Below are 17,982 nucleotides of genomic sequence, written 5' to 3' on the forward strand. Positions count from 1 at the left end.
TGGGAACAGAAGACACAATGTAACTCGTAATGGCCAAATAACCTAAATGCTGAAAAAATCTTGCAAATTACCCAATTGTGAGGTTATCCACAGCAGCAAGATTGCTCCCCTTTTGTAAAAAAATTGACAGAACTCTCCTGAAAAAGATTTGAGACTTGGTGAAGCTTTCATGGGTAAACAAGCGAAATTATAGTAATTGCAAAAACAAAAAACTCAAAAAAAGGGAAGGCTGCTTCGCGACCGCACAGTCTCTATCTGCCTCTCACCTCGTACACACAGACCCCTGGCTTCATGACGATTCATGGCTGGATTCTGAATCCAGTTTGATCTTAAAATAGGAACCGTCCCTCCCCGATCCTCGCCACTCCACGCCACTTCACATCATCCACAGACACAAACCAGAGTTGTATAATTTTGAGCACAAGAAGCTGCAGTGTCTACTGTTAGGAACATTATTTATTTGTGCGATGCTGTGAATGGTCACCCCGTTTACCCGGCTGTAGTTTTTATCTGCCGACGAATTCCAATAAAAGTCCGATTCGGTATCGCCACGTCGGTCCAGCGCCTTCTCTTCAAGCTGCGGGAGTGACATCCGTCCGCATCGTCCGTGAGCAATCCACTGCTGGATGAAGGCCTCCCACTCCAAGACGTCCTGTCGTCTTTCGCGGTCTTACGATGCATCGGTCCGCCTCACTGCTGCACACAAACCAATTTAATCACTCCGTCTCCGCGGTCGACGTCCTTTCGCCCATAGTTGTTTTCCTTTGGCTGCCACTCCATCGTCTGGGGTTGCCACCTTGTCCGCAGACCAAACACTCATGTTTCACGGTAGGCACTGGGTCTATACTCAAAACAATTCCTGCCACCTGAACTCGGATGCCATATCCTGGACTGCCCAGGTGAGTCACGTGTGGACAGGTGACAACGCTAGGGATGCGTCCTGCCCGAGAGCCCACTTTACTTTGGTACGGTCGAGATGACCTCGCTAACTTGCGCATGTTCTCAAATCCACACATTCCTCTTTCTGTCTGTGTCAGTCTCTGCACGTGAAACATTAGTGACGAAATAATCAGGTCATTCCAACCGCAACTAACCTCAAAGTGAACATTTATTGGCAAATAATTAATAAGATGAGCGACTGATATCTAGGACGACGCGAGTGTTAAGCCACAGCATAATCAACCTTCCAACAACGATGGGTGTAAAGTATAAAAACATAAATGCTTGCACAAGCTCATTACAAGTAAGCAAACTGGTTTCTCAAGTACGATCTGTCATTTGGTACACGTGGAAATTTAAACTAGGAATATGTTGCAACGTTCATGGACAGAGGCAAATGGAAGGCCCATGATTTTCCAACTTGTTTGAAAACGGACATGAATCACATTGACAGAGAGATAACCAGGGCATGGCTGGCATCGGTGTTCCACAGATGGATTTTTTTGGGATATTTTGATTTGACGTGCGGAAAAAACCGATGCAATTCATTGTCGCCACACCGCAACGAGCTATCCGCTTCCCATGCCAAGTAACACGAGATCACAGATGGAAGAGTTTTAAGGAATCGATCAACCGTATGAACACACAAAACAAACTGATTGTAATTCATAAAAAAAAAATTAAGAGCAAAATAATACTTTCAAAGGCAGCACAAAGTCATGGACCGGTTCTTCATGCTCTCCGATTGGTCAACAATAACGCACAACCGTCACATATATTACTTCCTGAACTTTCCTTAATTCACAGTTATTTGTATATATAACAAACCCAATATTTATCGCTTATAAACGACCGTAAAGCTAAGTGCCATTGTTTGCTACCGTCCAATGCCACACGCCGGCTCAGAGCTGTTTACATGGGTTACATGGGTGTCAAGGTCATGGAGTCAGGGGTCGTGGCTGAGACAGGCAAGGGGTGAATTCCTCGCCAATTTCTCCGATCGCAAACGCAGGGCTCATCGCGTGCCAAGGCGGCGATGCAAGCAGCAAACCGTGCGATGCGAGACCCTGCCAGAGTGGCAGACGTGGGGTCAGGGTTAAGATTGGGGTTAGCGATGGGGCAGCCACCAGTAGCGCGTTGGTCAGGGATCGGTGTAAGGTTAGTACTAGTGTCTGGCTGGCGAGATGGTTGTACAAATAGCCAAGTAGCTCGTTGGCCAGCAGTGGGTAGGGTTGGAGGCAGGGCTAGTACAACTGGCTGGTTGGTTAGGGTTGGAGGCAGGGCTAGTACTAATGGCTAGTTGGTTAGGGTTGGAGGCAGGGCTAGTATTAATGGTTAGTTGGTTAGGATTGGAGTCAGGGCTCGTACTAATGGCTCGTTGGTTTGGGATAGGTTCAGAGGCAGGGCGAGTACTAACGGTTAGTTTGTTAGGCTCAGGGATAGGGCAAGCTAGTTTTATGGGTGGAGCTACACCAGCTAATCAAATGCTAGCTGGAAGGTACTTTTGGCCTACTCTTCCACGCTGACCAGCACACACCTTGGAATAGGTGGCAGTAGCCATACTTTAACCCACGACACGCCGACCTACCGGAGCCGGAGGAATGTGCAAGTGAAACGCACGGTGGGGTGAGGTGGAATGCAGCGTGAAGTAGTCTCAGGACAGAAACCACAGCTGGGGGAGCAACAGTTTTGGTGCTGGTAGCAGTGGGATGCACCGTCTACAGCTCAGCATCCTCACTTCTCTATTGCATTCGCAGTGGTATTGTAATAATTATAGTGTGCTACCAAGCCAGCTGGCCTCGGTTGAACAGCCCGCTCTTCACGAATGGCAAGAGCCACCTGTGCCCACTTACAGGCACAAACAAACAAAAAATATGACAAAACAAAGATCCTACCCCTGTGTAGCCGCACAGACTGTTGGGGCAAGCGCGAAGAAAGCTGGCAGTGCACAAGATGGGTTGTGTGGCCAGTCTCGCGCCCAGCCGCCTTGGGCTCCACACTGTTGATGTTGACATAAGATACTCATATTTAAGGCCAAGTAGACCGGTTTAAGATAACTCGCCGCTGACACACGCGCTCTGCCAAAGGCCCCGTGAAAAGACAGATGCGGGGGCACCGGTACGGCGATCGAGCGAGGGTGGCGGCCTCAGTACTTGAAGGCCCCGGCGCGTCCGGCGCGAATGATAAAGTCTTTGATGAGCGGCTCCTCGAGCCGCTCGAACGCCTTGGTCTGCGTGATGGCCGTCAGATGGTTCAAGCAGAAACGAAAGCAGAACTCCTCCAGGTCCTGGTGCGGACGTGGTAGTGGTGGGCGGTCGGTCGGTCGGTGGCGATTGGTGACCGGTGATGGCAGCGGAGGGGTTCGGTGGCCGCGCCGGCGGTGTGGCAGGGGAGGCGTGGAGGTTATCCCTCCCAGTGCGACAGGAGAGAAGGGGATCGAATGTGAGCAGCGAACACGGTCGTCGCACACCCTCGCTTGCGCGCGCTCATGGCACTGCCGGTGTTCTTGACGGCTCTAGCTATGTCAGTCCACTGCTAGATGAGGCCCCACGCCATGCAGGCCGTGAAAATTACTTCACCACGCTGGTCAATGTGAGCTTGTGAAGGCAGGCAGCATAGATTTCCCGCACCTCTGATGAGCGCGGTTGGCGACGTACGGTGCAAAAAAGAAGTTCAATAGATGTGGCAGCATCTATTTTTCTGCAACACGTGCTGTCACAAGTGCACCGCTGAATGCTGCCGCGCTGCCCGCTGCTCCCCACAAGATAGCACCCGAAAAAGCCTCCAACACCCGTTGCGCACCACGGTCACCCACCCAAGCACTCAGCTTCCGAGACCTGATGAGAGCGCGCACGCGCTGCCGGCGATTCCGCCACAATTCACATCCATTAAAGTCTCACGCAGGCCACGTCCACTTCCCTTCGGCTTCCGCTGCACCGTACCCCCTCCATCACCACCCCCGCCCCTCCTTTACTCCTGCCACGTTCGAAAATAATTTTGTTCCATCACCTCTGCTCGCACTGTTTGCTATCCAATAACTTGGTGCGGAAGACGACGAAGATGGGCGACGGCGTCGCTGCGAGGAGCTCGTACCTTGGCGTCGTACTTGACGGCGGCGGCGAACAGCATGATGCCGTTCTCAATGCCGATGCCCTTCTTGATGATCTGCTGGCACAGCTGCTTGAGTCCCAGCTCGCAGTACGACGTGGCCAGGTCGAGTAGGCCTGGTGACACGCCAGCGCGCAGACACACACACACACACACACGGCCGTGACAGTAAATAAAAATTATAATAAAATAATAACAATAACACAAAAACCGCCGTCACAACAGTTTTCCCCGTTGCGGAGATCTGGCAATGGCGTCGGAAAAAAAATGCTGGTCGCGGTGCAACACGGCACTCCCCCCCCGCACCCCCACCCCTTTTCCGGCCTCACCGATGGCGTCCTCTGGCGGCAGGCTCACGGTGTCGGTGTAGAGGTACTGCAGGAAGGCGCGGTAAACAGGGTAGGTAAACTGTTCGATCTCGATCTCGTCTTTGCCGTCCTCGTTCCAGTGCGACTGGAACATGGAGCGGAAGTGCTCGCAGCGGATCTTCAGCACCACCTTGTGCACGTGGATGAAGCGCCCGTCGACGCAGAAGCGTAGGTCGCTCGTCTCCGGGTTGTCAAACTCCTTCTTCATCGACTGCGCCATCGTCTCGTGGTCTTCTCGGTCTGGCCGAGAGGGGGGCAACGAGAGGGGGGCGTTCGTGGCTCACGTGGGGGTCACGTGGGGGTCACGTGGGGGTCACGTGGGGGTCACGTGGGGGTCACGTGGGGGTCACGTGGGGGTCACGTGGGGGTCACGTGGGGGTCACGTGGGGGTCACGTGGGGGTCACGTGGGGGTCGCAACGGAATCAGGGGGGGGGGAGCGAGGGGCAGTTATCGCCGATTGGTCATAAAGATTTGGACTGTCCCTCGCCTGGTCGAGCCCCCTGCTCCAAACTAGTAAAATTTTATATATTACTCAAATTACCGGATTACAAGACGCACTGAAATGTACGTCATTGGTGAGTGGGCTGAGACCATCTATTTACTCCGCTTGCGAACCTGGTTTAAATCACAGGCAGTGGCTGAACCAAGGAATCGAACTCTCAGCGGTGCAAGCTCAGCGCTCCGACCTCCGAGCCGCCCGGCTACCTCACGGCATTTCCCTCATTACAAGCCATGACGGGAAGTGTGATAACATTCTTCAAGCAAACCACCGTTGGAATTCCCCACCCCGGGCGTTACCGACCAGGTGGCCGAAACCCGGAATGGAACCCAGGCTTTCCTCTCAGCGGTGCTGGCCTCAGCATCTCAGGCCGTCCGACCGACCCACCTGGCCCACCTCCCTCAACCCCCGAATCTCGTGGGCCCCGGACGGTCTGCCCCCCACCCCATCACCAGGCACCCACCCCCACCCCGTGGAGGGGTGGCGGCCGCTCTCTCACCAATGGCGAGGAGGCGCCACATGACGGGCGGCGACGCGAAGCAGGCGAACACGTCGTCGGTGTTGGTGAACTGCGTGAGTCTGGGCGCCGCGATCGACTGCCCCCGGCACTGGCCCCACACGTACACGGAGCCCGAGCAGGTGCGGCCCGCCGAGGTGTGCGTGAAGTGGCATGCGGCTACCTCCGTGAACCTGCTCGCACGCGCGCGTACACACACACTCCATATAGCCTTTATAGACTGTTGGGGAAAGTGCTGTTAACGAGTAGCACCTATGAAATTCGGCACGGCACACGAGGGGGTGGGTGGACCGCACCCACGCCCGGCCACCTTTCTCTCCCCAATGGTGATGTTTACAGATTCTGAGGTTTTAATTTAAAGCCGAGTCAACCTAGGGATGGCCCAGGACTGGTTCAGATATTTGTCACCGCTGAGCGGGAATCGAAGCTCCGCTCACCAGGTTCACATGTGCGGCATGAAAGCATCTACATTACCACCACACGCAGATCCACGCACACACACACACACACGGGAGAGATCACCAGCCACAAATCTATCTCCTGCCGGATGAAAGCCTCAAGCCGTCTCGTCGGGTTTAAAAAGGGTGGGCGGAGGGTGCGGTGGGTGGGGAGGGGGATCCCTGACCTCTCTTCAATGGAGATCTGGACGGGTGCCTGCAGGTTCGTCTTGTTGCCGATGCCCAGCTGCCCGTACGAGTTGGCGCCCCAGGCGTGGACCGATCCGTCGTCGGCCAGCGCGATGGTGTGAGCGTAGCCGCACACGACCTGTTGTCGCGCGTGACAAACACGCGCACACACGCATGCATGTGCACCGAGACAAAGATCCCACGTAAAACAGGCTTGTTGAGGCAAGTGTTGTTAGCGAGTAGCACCTACGAAGGCCGGCACAGCACACGAGGGGGTGGGTGGCCAGCACCACGCCCGGCCGCCTTTGTCTCCCTCGTGCTCATGTTTTATACACATTGCCCGAGGTACTCGATCCAGGGGAGGCCGAGAACCGGTTCAGGTAATCGTTGCTGGTGTTGGTGGCCGTGAGCGGGAATCTAACTAACTCGGGTTCCTGGGTTGGTAGCGCAGCGTGCTAACCTCTACACTACCCTTCCTCGTATGTACACATCAATATACCTGCATGTGTACACGATTTCATCTATAAATCCACGCATCTATATATATACACACACAAAGACAAAATTTCCCCGTACAGGCTGTGAGAGAGGCGATATGGCCACACAAAAAAGGCGAGTAACAATACTTGCACTAACTTTGGCTGAATTCCAGCTCTGAGAAATAAAAATATCGGTACGACTGCCATGACGAAGATTACTCACTGTCGGTGGCAGGTGGGTGGGTGGGCAGGTGGGTGGGTGGGCAGGTGGGTGGGTGGGCAGGTGGGTGGGTGGGCAGGTGGGTGGGTGGGCAGGTGGGTGGGTGGGCAGGTGGGTGGGTGGGCAGGTGGGTGGGTGGGCAGGTGGGTGGGTGGGCAGGTGGGTGCTGCCCCCTAGTGTCGTCCAGAAGTAATGTGCGTTTAACGAGCGTTTAAAATAAAATGCCATTCGTCCAAGACGGCATCTCATCATGCTGCGCACTCTGCGACACAGGGCGATGCGTGGATTTAAATGTTATCGGCCAATTAATGAGTGTTCATACAAGTGGGAGGAAACCACAGCACCCGCAGAAATCCCGCACAAGCGAGGGGACAACAACTCTATCCCAGATGGAACAAATGATATTTGTCAGCACTTTGCTGGACTGCCGTAAAAAAAAACTTTTTATTTTACCAGGTGAGGTCCACTGAGCTATGTAGCTCATTTTCAGAAGCGACCTGGCCACAAAAGATAGGTCAACGCAACGAAGTGGCTTATGTTAAAATTTATTGCAGCCAAATACTCTTAAAAGGCACGTTTCTAAATGTGGAGGGAAGGAAAAAACCGGAGGACCCGAAGAAAAATCCACGCAACCATGGGGAGAACATGCAAACTCCAAATATACAGCAGGCGTCGTCAGGGTCGGGATCGAACCCACGACCTCCTGCATAGCAGGTGAGGTAGTTAACATCACCTAGCCACCGTGGCGCCTTCTCCGGTAAGGCACCTCCCCGTTGCGCGATTACCTGCACGATGCAGATGCCCTGCAGTGACACCAGCCTGCAGGGCGTAGGCTGGTTCATAGTGTTGCCAAGGCCCAGCTGTCCATTCCCATTATACCCCCAGCTGTACACCTGCACACGAGGACAAAGACCCCCAGTTATAGCCTTTCCCAACAGGCTGTTGGGACGAGTGCTGCTAGCGAGTAGCACCAATAAAGGCCGGCACGGCACACGAGGGGGGAGGGTGGCCAACACCACGCCCGGCCGCAATTTATATCCGCAGTGGCGATGTTAACAACACACCACACCATATACTCCTACACTTCCAATTAGCACGGCTGGCTACGTACGGTGCAAAATAAATGAAACAGACGTACATAGGTGTCCCATTGCATGTCCATGGGTCTCCATGTAAGTCTATGAGCCAGTTTCTTAAATCTCCCAGTATCTCTGTCCACCCAGCAGTGGATAGGGCAAGGTGTGGTTGACTCCACCTGTTCTAAGATGGAGCTCTCTCTATCAGATGCCCTTTCGCCAGCAGTGGTGCGAGCGGGCAACTGCGCGGCTGCGCCTCAACCTCGGTAACGATGTCTATGGGAACTTCCCCTCCCCCCCCTCTCTCTCCTGGAGGCTACAGCTCTGGCTGGGTGCGAGAGGCTCTCACCTGTCCTTTGTCCAGCACGATCATGGAGGAGGTCTGCCCGCACGCGATGTTCACGACGAACTTGTTCTGTATACACACGGTGACGCGGCGCGGAGTCGCCTGGTTCGCCGTGGTGCCCGAGCCCACCTGCCCGCAGTTGTTGTAGCCCCACGTGAACACCTGCACGTGGGAGTGGGTGGGTGGGTGGGGAGACGCACAAAGGACAAAGCTCCCCCACATAGATTTTTTACAGGCTGTTGGGGCGAGCGCTTGTAGCGAGCACCTCCGGTACGGCACACATGGGGGTGGGTGGCCAGCACGACGCTCGACCCCACTCGCCATCTTTACACACTGCAAAAGCTATTCATTTGAGGGTCAGTCGACCCAGCAGAGGCTCAGGACCAGTGCAGATAATCGTCACTGGTGTTGGCTGTGGGCGGGAATCGAACTCATGTTGCCGGTTTTGTTGCGCAGTGTGCTAACCGCTGCGCCACCACTCCATGCACACAACATAAAATATGTCTATATCCATCTAATTATATTCCGATTGTGCCATCGGTGTCGTATCATGAGATTAAATATCCAATTAGCTGTTTTCTTCGTTGATGATGCACCATATACAGTACTAACCTACAACCTTAAGATTATAGAAACAAATTTGTGCTTCCTCGAATCGCTTAAAAAAAGTGTAATCCTAGTTGAAATCTTTTTTTCTCTCTCGGCTTTATTCCCATTGAGCTATCGGTGTCACGAGATGGGGAAATCATTGGAATCCCTCACAGAGCAGTGCCGGCGATCCTTTCCTGTGCCCACAGAAGCGGCCGTCACAGAGCTACTTGTCGCATCCCCTTGAAGTGACCTCTCGTCGGCAAGGCAGGGGGCGACTCCATGGAGAATCTAAGCCACTTTTATTATTTGCAAACCATTCCTCTGCACGGTCAACCCCCACCCCTCCCCACCTCGTATCCGCCTCCTCCTACTTCCCCCACCCGGCGGTCTGCACGTCTTGAGTGCCTCCCCCCACCACCACAGCCCACGTACCTCTCCGTCGTCCGTGAGCACCATGGAGTGGTGAGAGCCGCACGCCACCTGGGTGACTCGTTTGCCCGCCAGATTGGTGGAGACGGGCGAGGGCACCGCGCCCTGATTGGTGCAGCCGTTCCCCAGCTGACTGTAGCCATTGTGACCCCACGTGTAGACTTCGCCGTCTGGGGTGGAGGGAGGGGGGGGGGTGTGGGCAGCCGCGGGTACACGAGGGCCAGAGTTATAAGTTTAGTCGTAATAGTTTTATTTAATTCACAACTTATTTTTGGGGTAAGGCCACTACGAAATGACCTGGCCAGATGTGTGTTAAGAACCCTCCACCACCCGACACAGCTAAACGGTCGCACGGCGTACAAGCGCCGTTTAATAACACGCCAATATTTATCGTTTCAGCCGACTCGCGGGTTAAGTTGAAAAAATATTCCTGCAAAAAAAAAGCCATGACGGTCACCTTGCTGTCATAGACATTTGTTATCAAGAGACAAAACGCTTCAGGAAAATCAATGGTAGCATCAGCCAGGGGCGGAGCCACAGGGGGGGCTGGGGGGGGGCTTAGCCCCCCCTGAAATTTTGGGCAAGTCGGTAATCGGGATAACCGGATATCTGGCTGCTGCAAAATGCTGGCTACCACCTCGTGCTGCCCGGCAGGCTGCCATCTCGTGCTGCCCTGCAGGCTGCCACCTCGTGCTGCCCTGCAGGCTGCCACCTTGTGTTCTGCCCTGCAGGCTGCCACCTCGTGTGCTGCCCTGCAGGCTGCCACCTTGTGTGCTGCCCTGCAGGCTGCCACCTTGTGTGCTGCCCTGCAGGCTGCCACCTTGTGTTCTGCCCTGCAGGCTGCCACCTTGTGTTCTGCCCTGCAGGCTGCCACCTTGTGTGCTGCCCTGCAGGCTGCCACCTCGTGCTGCCCTGCAGGCTGCTTGAGTGGCAGCCTTTCGAACCTATCGAACTTATTAGCCACATCAGCGGCTCCGACCTATTAATAAACACCGCACGTTCGCCATGGCCTTCTTAAACATTTGTGGCGCCCATTGGAAAACATAAACTGGATATCTCAGAATATTGAAGTCAGCACCCCCCCCAAAGTCAAAATCCTGGCTCCGCCCCTGGCAGCAGCCACCATGTGTGGTACCGATTTCGGGCCAACGGCTGAAGGACCAATATTGCACGACCACAACGCTTTACACCGCACTCCCACCGGTGACGGCACCGGCGGTTCTACCGTGCCAGCCCTTTCCTCTTCTCCCCGCCTCCCACTTCCCGCCCACCCCCCTCACCGCTGGTGACGAGCAGCACATGGGGTCCACTGCCGTAGCTCACGGAGAGGATCTTCTTGCCGCAGAGCGCGTCGACGCGCCACGGCTCCAGCGTGCTCTGCCCGTCGCCCGTACCCAGACAGCCGCTGCAGTTGGTGCCGATCGCAAACACCTGGGAGGGACGGACGGGAGGGGGGCGGGTGAGAGATGGCAAAGGGAGAGTGAGGGTGTTGTTATTGAGACGAGGGAGGCAGCAACAGAGAGATCACTTGTTCGATTCGATCTCCTTGGCGCGACAGTTGAAACAACGCTGCAAGTTTATTAACTTCTCCACGCCACCTCCCGTCACCACCTCCGTCGACCAAGCAGTATAAATCAGGACGCCACAGTTCGTTGATCGTCCGGTCAAGTGTGGTGGGGGTAAAGTGTGGGTATAGCTCTCACTCTAGAGCAGGCAATCGCAGGGCCGCACCGCACAACAACCAGACGCTCGTGGAAAACGATCGCCGCGTCGCTGCGGCTCGCCTACGGCCGCAGGCAACGGTCACCTCGTCCGAGAGCCATTCTCACCTCATCCGAGTCGGTGACGAAGATGGCCTCATTTCCCGACGTGCCGAACACGCACGCCTGCCGGATCCTGCGCACCTCGTCGACGGGAAGCAGCGCGAAGATCGGCCACTTGCCGACGTCCAGCATCGCGCGAGCCGTCGCTGCGGAGCACGCGGGAGAGGGTTTCAGGGCGTGGTGCCTGCAGCTCCGCGTCTGTCACACTCTTCCGACTTTGCGGTTACAAACAAAAGCTGTGGTGCTCGACATCATCCGGAGATTCGCACGTGGATGCTCGGAGCTGTCTGCGGATGAGGGGGGCCTGGCTGGTGCGATTCTGCTCCGAGGGGGAACACTGACAGCGGGAAAACCAGAACGGGTGTCACTTCAGAGCCGACTGGAGTGGAGATTACGGCTGTCATGACGGAAGATAACAGTGACGATGTTTTGTGCGATACCCGGGGCTGGGATATTCACTGCGTCTTCATATCAGTGTGTGTTGAGATCGCTGTTCTGAGATTTGTGTGTTGAGAGGGTGGTAGTGAATGTTTTCGGTGCTACAGGGCTTGGATTGTCCCTAAAACTGTCTTTGCCTTCCGCGCTTAAGTTGGATATTAAACGTGGTTCGGCCTTAACCCCTTTAGCGTTTGGTCTCTTGTTGTTGTTGTTCAGTCACTCTGCCTGCACCCCACCCACTGCACACAACCGAGCCACAGAGAATACGGAATGTGGAGGAGAACAAACAGCGGCTCCCGAAACTGTCCTGCACAACTGCTCCCCGTAACAATTTACATGATAAAGGCGCAGCCCTGCAATTTCTTACACCACAGCTGGCTGAAGGACCCTCCACTAGAGGGGGACTCTAGAGAGCTCGAGAGAGCTCCCCTCAAGAGGATAGTGTTGGCCTAATCTTCCACGATGGTCAGACGTTTTCCAAGCTGTGGGAGTACCCACAATTTACCCCATCACACGCGATATGCCCATCATTCACACCACTGGATAGACAGATCGAATTAATTGTTTCTGGACTCCAAGTCCAGCGTGATCACCATTACACACACACGGCAGCAGCATTCCCATAATTAAATGACCAAAGGTAATTTATGACCAAAGGTAATTTAAAATTGGTGGAGCGGTTCGCGCAGCGATTAGCACACCGTGCGCTGAACCCACCTATCGGATTTTGATTCCCGGCCCCGGTTAACATCAGTGACAATTCATATCTAAACTAGTCCTGAACCTCACCACCTTCACCAAACCGTACTGACCAGCATGGTGAAGAATGGTCACACAATCCCCACGGCTCGATAAGCCCCGCCATCCAATAGTGGATTGCCAAAAAGGTGTAATAAACTATGATTGGTTTTATAAGCCACGATTTGTTTAACCCCGTTAAAACCTGGTTTGACACGGCCTGTTTATTCTAACGTGTTTATGTGACGAAATGTTCTTTTTTTACTTGACTTAAACGAACCCCATTGTTGATGCTTCTGGGGTTCTGCATACAGGCAGGACAGTGAGGAAGCGTCCCCCCCCCCTCTTCCCGTGTACAAGGCTGAGATGTGACCTTGATAAGGGCTCACCAACGTGCCACATTTACCCCGGACCACAAGGTTTGAGAAAACAATGGACATCATCGATCCACCCTTATTTGCACAAGTCGTGAGGATGATAACACATGCCATGAATATAGGCTAGAATTGTTTGACCGTGAAACTCTGGCCCACAATAGTTTCGCAAGCCACGCTTCTATTGATGGGACCCAGTTAGGTCAAAACCGGTATAAGAGAGTTTTTTTATCTGCTTAAACATATGCAGTACAATACAGGGTGTTTCAAAAAAATGTGAACACTTTGGAGAATTTGCAACAACACCACAAGAAATGTGATGCTCTGGAGAAGATTCCAGGGCACGTGTTGACAACGATGGTGAACAAGTGGGAGACTGACTTTTTGAAGCTATTAACATTACATTTGTTATCACGTTACAGTGTTATTATACAGGTTCTTTTTCAATGTAAAACGATAGTATAATGCAAGTGTTAACATTTTTAAATTATATCTTAAAGCTATTTTATATTCGATATTTATTCAATTTTATATACTTCAGCCCCTTGGTGTTAGTTAGACTTTTAACCCTTATTATAGTAAGACTTGTTTAAAACTTATTTAAGATTTTAGATTCCTATATGTTGAATGTATGCCCCATCCTGCCAAAGCAGATTCCGTGTCGGTGTGAACTTTCATGGCGAATAAAACCCTTTCTGATCTGATCTGACACAACAACCCTTTAGCACAACACTACTACACACGGCACGACAACCCTTTAGCACAACACTACTACACACGACACGACAACCCTTTAGCACAACACTACTACACACGACACGACAACCCTTTAGCACAACACTACTACACACGACACGACAACCCTTTAGCACAACACTACTACACACGACACGACAACCCTTTAGCACAACACTACCACACACGACACGACAACCCTTTAGCACAACACTACCACACAACAACCCCACAACACTGCCACACAATACAACAACCCCACAACACTACCACACAACAACCAATCAACCTTGCAGCTCTCTCTGGATAGTAAATCCATATGTTGTTGCTTACTACTGCACCTCAACCAAGCACAACGATCACAGACTTAACAAACATTAAACAACAGCCAGAGCACCACCACAACACAACAGGAGACCCGAAACGCGGTTCCACTGTTGTTGTTGTTTGTTGTTGTAGCTGCCGCTGTTGTTGTTGAACACACACCACAACTTTTAACCACGGACACATCACCACCAACAACAAAGCCGGGTTGCAACAGTGTTGGATTATCCTCGTAGCAGCACAAGTAGCTACAAATGTAGTAGCTACGGGCATCGCACTTTCAATGGCCCAGCGCTAAATGATTCTGCACTTGCTCTATCACTATAGTACTACACCGCCTTCGACTTTCACGAACGACCGGGTGTTTAAGGTTAGCGATTTGTCATATTATCTGGCTGTATAGCAAATGAAAATCTACAATTAACTTTACTATGCAAGTAAAAAAAATGTTTGTTTTAATATTTATTGTTTTTTTTGTAATTACATTTAGGGAACCTTTACAACATTAAATTGCTACAGGCCCCGCACCTAGCCTAGTCCGGCACTGCCGCAGCATCAAACAACCGAGAAGCTCGTCGAGAATTACACAAAAAGTCATCGGCAACACGCACCTGCCACGTTCACTGGCGACATTAGTCCCGTTTCCTCTTGCGTCGTCAACAACAACAGAGGAGGTTGTTGTTGCCTCAAGCGGGGCCGCAAGAACAACAACAACAACAACCAAGCGCTTCGTGGAACAACAACAACCACCAAGAGCTTCGTGGAACAACAACAACGAGCTTCGTGGAACAACAACAACCAAGAGCTTCGTGGAACAACAACAAGAGCGTCGTGGAACAACAACAACAAGAGCTTCGTGGAACAACAACAACAAGAGCTTCGTGGAACAACAACAACAACCAAGAGCTTCGTGGAACAACAACAACAACCAAGAGCTTCGTGGAACAACAACAACAACCAAGAGCTTCGTGGAACAACAACAACCAAGAGCTTCGTGGAACAACAACAACCAAGAGCTTCGTGGAACAACAACAACAACCAAGAGCTTCGTGGAACAACAACAACAACCAAGAGCTTCGTGGAACAACAACAACAACCAAGAGCTTCGTGGAACAACAACAACAACCACCAAGAGCTTCGTGGAACAACAACAACAACCACCAAGAGCTTCGTGGAACAACAACAACAACCACCAAGAGCTTCGTGGAACAACAACAACAACCACCAAGAGCTTCGTGGAACAACAACAACAACCACCAAGAGCTTCGTGGAACAACAACAACAACCACCAAGAGCTTCGTGGAACAACAACAACAACCAAGAGCTTCGTGGAACAACAACAACAACCAAGAGCTTCGTGGAACAACAACAACCAAGAGCTTCGTGGAACAACAACAACCAAGAGCTTCGTGGAACAACAACCAAGAGCTTCGTGGAACAACAACAACCAAGAGCTTCGTGGAACAACAACAACAACCAAGAGCTTCGTGGAACAACAACAACAACCAAGAGCTTCGTGGAACAACAACAACCAAGAGCTTCGTGGAACAACAACAACAACCAAGAGCTTCGTGGAACAACAACAACAACCAAGAGCTTCGTGGAACAACAACAACCAAGAGCTTCGTGGAACAACAACAACAACAACAACCAAGAGCTTCGTGGAACAACAACAACAACAACCAAGAGCTTCGTGGAACAACAACAACAACCACCAAGAGCTTCGTGGAACAACAACAACAACAACCAAGAGCTTCGTGGAACAACAACAACAACAACAACCAAGAGCTTCGTGGAACAACAACAACAACAACCAAGAGCTTCGTGGAACAACAACAACAACCACCAAGAGCTTCGTGGAACAACAACAACCAGGAACTTCGTGGAACAACAACAACAACCACCAAGAGCTTCGTGGAACAACAACAACAACAACCAAGAGCTTCGTGGAACAACAACCAAGAGCTTCGTGGAACAACAACAACCACCAAGAGCTTCGTGGAACAACAACAACCAGGAGCTTCGTGGAACAACAACCAGGAGCTTCGTGGAACAACAACAACCACCAAGAGCTTCGTGGAACAACAACAACCACCAAGAGCTTCGTGGAACAACAACAACCAAGAGCTTCGTGGAACAACAACAACCAAGAGCTTCGTGGAACAACAACAACCAAGAGCTTCGTGGAACAACAACAACCAAGAGCTTCGTGGAACAACAACCAAGAGCTTCGTGGAACAACAACCAAGAGCTTCGTGGAACAACAACAACAACCAAGAGCTTCGTGGAACAACAACAACAACCAAGAGCTTCGTGGAACAACAACAACCAAGAGCTTCGTGGAACAACAACAACCAAGAGCTTCGTGGAACAACAACAACAACAACCAAGAGCTTCGTGGAACAACAACAACAACCACCAAGAGCTTCGTGGAACAACAACAACAACAACCAAGAGCTTCGTGGAACAACAACAACCAAGAGCTTCGTGGAACAACAACAACAACCACCAAGAGCTTCGTGGAACAACAACAACCAGGAACTTCGTGGAACAACAACAACAACCACCAAGAGCTTCGTGGAACAACAACAACCACCAAGAGCTTCGTGGAACAACAACAACCAAGAGCTTCGTGGAACAACAACAACAACCAAGAGCTTCGTGGAACAACAACAACAACCAAGAGCTTCGTGGAACAACAACAACAACCAAGAGCTTCGTGGAACAACAACCAAGAGCTTCGTGGAACAACAACAACCACCAAGAGCTTCGTGGAACAACAACAACCAGGAGCTTCGTGGAACAACAACCAGGAGCTTCGTGGAACAACAACAACCACCAAGAGCTTCGTGGAACAACAACAACCACCAAGAGCTTCGTGGAACAACAACAACCAAGAGCTTCGTGGAACAACAACAACCAAGAGCTTCGTGGAACAACAACAACAACCAAGAGCTTCGTGGAACAACAACAACAACCAAGAGCTTCGTGGAACAACAACCAAGAGCTTCGTGGAACAACAACAACAACCAAGAGCTTCGTGGAACAACAACAACCAAGAGCTTCGTGGAACAACAACAACAACAACCACCAAGAGCTTCGTGGAACAACAACAACAACCACCAAGAGCTTCGTGGAACAACAACAACCAAGAGCTTCGTGGAACAACAACAACAACCAAGAGCTTCGTGGAACAACAACCAAGAGCTTCGTGGAACAACAACAACCACCAAGAGCTTCGTGGAACAACAACAACCAGGAGCTTCGTGGAACAACAACAACAACCACCAAGAGCTTCGTGGAACAACAACAACCACCAAGTGCTTCGTGGAACAACAACAACCAAGAGCTTCGTGGAACAACAACAACCAAGAGCTTCGTGGAACAACAACAACCACCAAGAGCTTCGTGGAACAACAACAACAACCACCAAGAGCTTCGTGGAACAACAACAACCACCAAGAGCTTCGTGGAACAACAACAACAACCAAGAGCTTCGTGGAACAACAACAACCACCAAGAGCTTCGTGGAACAACAACCACCAAGAGCTTCGTGGAACAACAACAACAACAACCAAGAGCTTCGTGGAACAACAACAACAACCAAGAGCTTCGTGGAACAACAACAATAACAACCAAGAGCTTCGTGGAACAACAACCACCAAGAGCTTCGTGGAACAACAACAACAACCACCAAGAGCTTCGTGGAACAACAACAACAACAATGACACGGACGAGACGGCGTTCGTCAACGTTGCAAGCGGAACTTGACGTTCAGCGTCGCCAACTACGACGATGATGATGGCTTGGAGAAACTTAAGGCTATCGGGGGTGAGGGAGAAGCAACAACAACAACAGCAGCCGTCACCTCGAGTTGCTTGCAACCTGGGGGTCAACAATCACCTCGTCGCTAAGTCGCCGACCGAGTCTCCTCCTCGACTTGTCCGCCTCAACGTGTGAAGAGACCGTCAGTGGTCGGGGTAAACGCCGAGCGGACGTTGCGGCACTATCACGCTACAGCTCCTTGCACGCAACAACAACAAGAAACAACAACAAGAAACAACAACAAGAAGCAACAACAACCCGCTGAGGCGTGGTGGATGCAACGCTGGCTAGGGGGGTGGAATCGATTATTTATAGATCACGCACACAAGGAATCGATTCCTTGTCATAGTCATCACGGTGCGGGGGGAAGAGGAATCGATTATTTATAATGTACACACAGGGAATCGATTCCTTGTTATCTTCATAGCGGGCAATGCAACGCTCAATTAGTTGCACTGTGGGGGGAGGAATCGATTATTTATAAAGCACACACACAGGAATCGATTTCTTGTAATCGTCCTAGCGG

At 51.7% G+C, this 17,982-nt stretch overlaps 1 protein-coding gene across 7 annotated transcripts; it reads right to left on the minus strand.

The window, feature by feature from the left end:
- Nucleotides 1–438: 438 nt before the first annotated feature.
- Nucleotides 439–17,776, minus strand: RCBTB1 (RCC1 and BTB domain containing protein 1). Of its 7 annotated transcripts, none has more exons than XM_032975207.2 (12): nt 17,535–17,776; nt 14,243–14,316; nt 11,029–11,168; nt 10,480–10,630; nt 9,203–9,369; nt 8,183–8,341; nt 7,543–7,650; nt 6,058–6,197; nt 5,415–5,605; nt 4,377–4,655; nt 4,033–4,163; nt 439–693 (listed from the first exon to the last, which is right to left on the minus strand). In XM_032975207.2, the coding sequence occupies exons 2-12, from the start codon at nt 14,262–14,264 to the stop codon at nt 691–693; spliced, it is 1,491 nt and encodes a 496-aa protein (XP_032831098.1). In that variant the 5' UTR covers nt 14,265–14,316; nt 17,535–17,776; the 3' UTR covers nt 439–690. The 7 variants fall into 7 exon arrangements, with proteins under 7 accessions (XP_032831098.1, XP_032831097.1, XP_032831092.1 ...); XM_032975206.2 differs by having other exon boundaries at nt 439–696; XM_032975201.2 differs by lacking the exon at nt 439–693 and adding an exon at nt 1,091–3,226 and having other exon boundaries at nt 14,243–14,278.
- Between the last annotated feature and the right edge of the window lie 206 nt (nt 17,777–17,982).

Source organism: Petromyzon marinus, chromosome 55 (genome assembly GCF_048934315.1).
Source record: "Petromyzon marinus isolate PM22_M1 ecotype Great Lakes invasive population chromosome 55, UKy_Petmar_22M1.pri1.0, whole genome shotgun sequence".
Lineage (NCBI taxonomy): Eukaryota > Metazoa > Chordata > Hyperoartia > Petromyzontiformes > Petromyzontidae > Petromyzon > Petromyzon marinus.

What these genes read in the sequence shown, in the direction of transcription:
- RCBTB1 (XM_032975201.2), bottom strand. Translation starts at nt 14,264, where the DNA reads ATGTCGCCAGTGAACGTGGCAG. An exon ending in TCGTGCTGGACAAAGGACAG is followed by an intron (nt 7,651 to 8,182) that starts GTGAGAGCCTCT and finishes CCTCGTGTGCAG; the next exon opens with GTGTACAGCTGGGGGTATAA. An exon ending in CCGTCAAGTACGACGCCAAG is followed by an intron (nt 3,227 to 4,032) that starts GTACGAGCTCCT and finishes CGTCCGCACCAG; the next exon opens with GACCTGGAGGAGTTCTGCTT.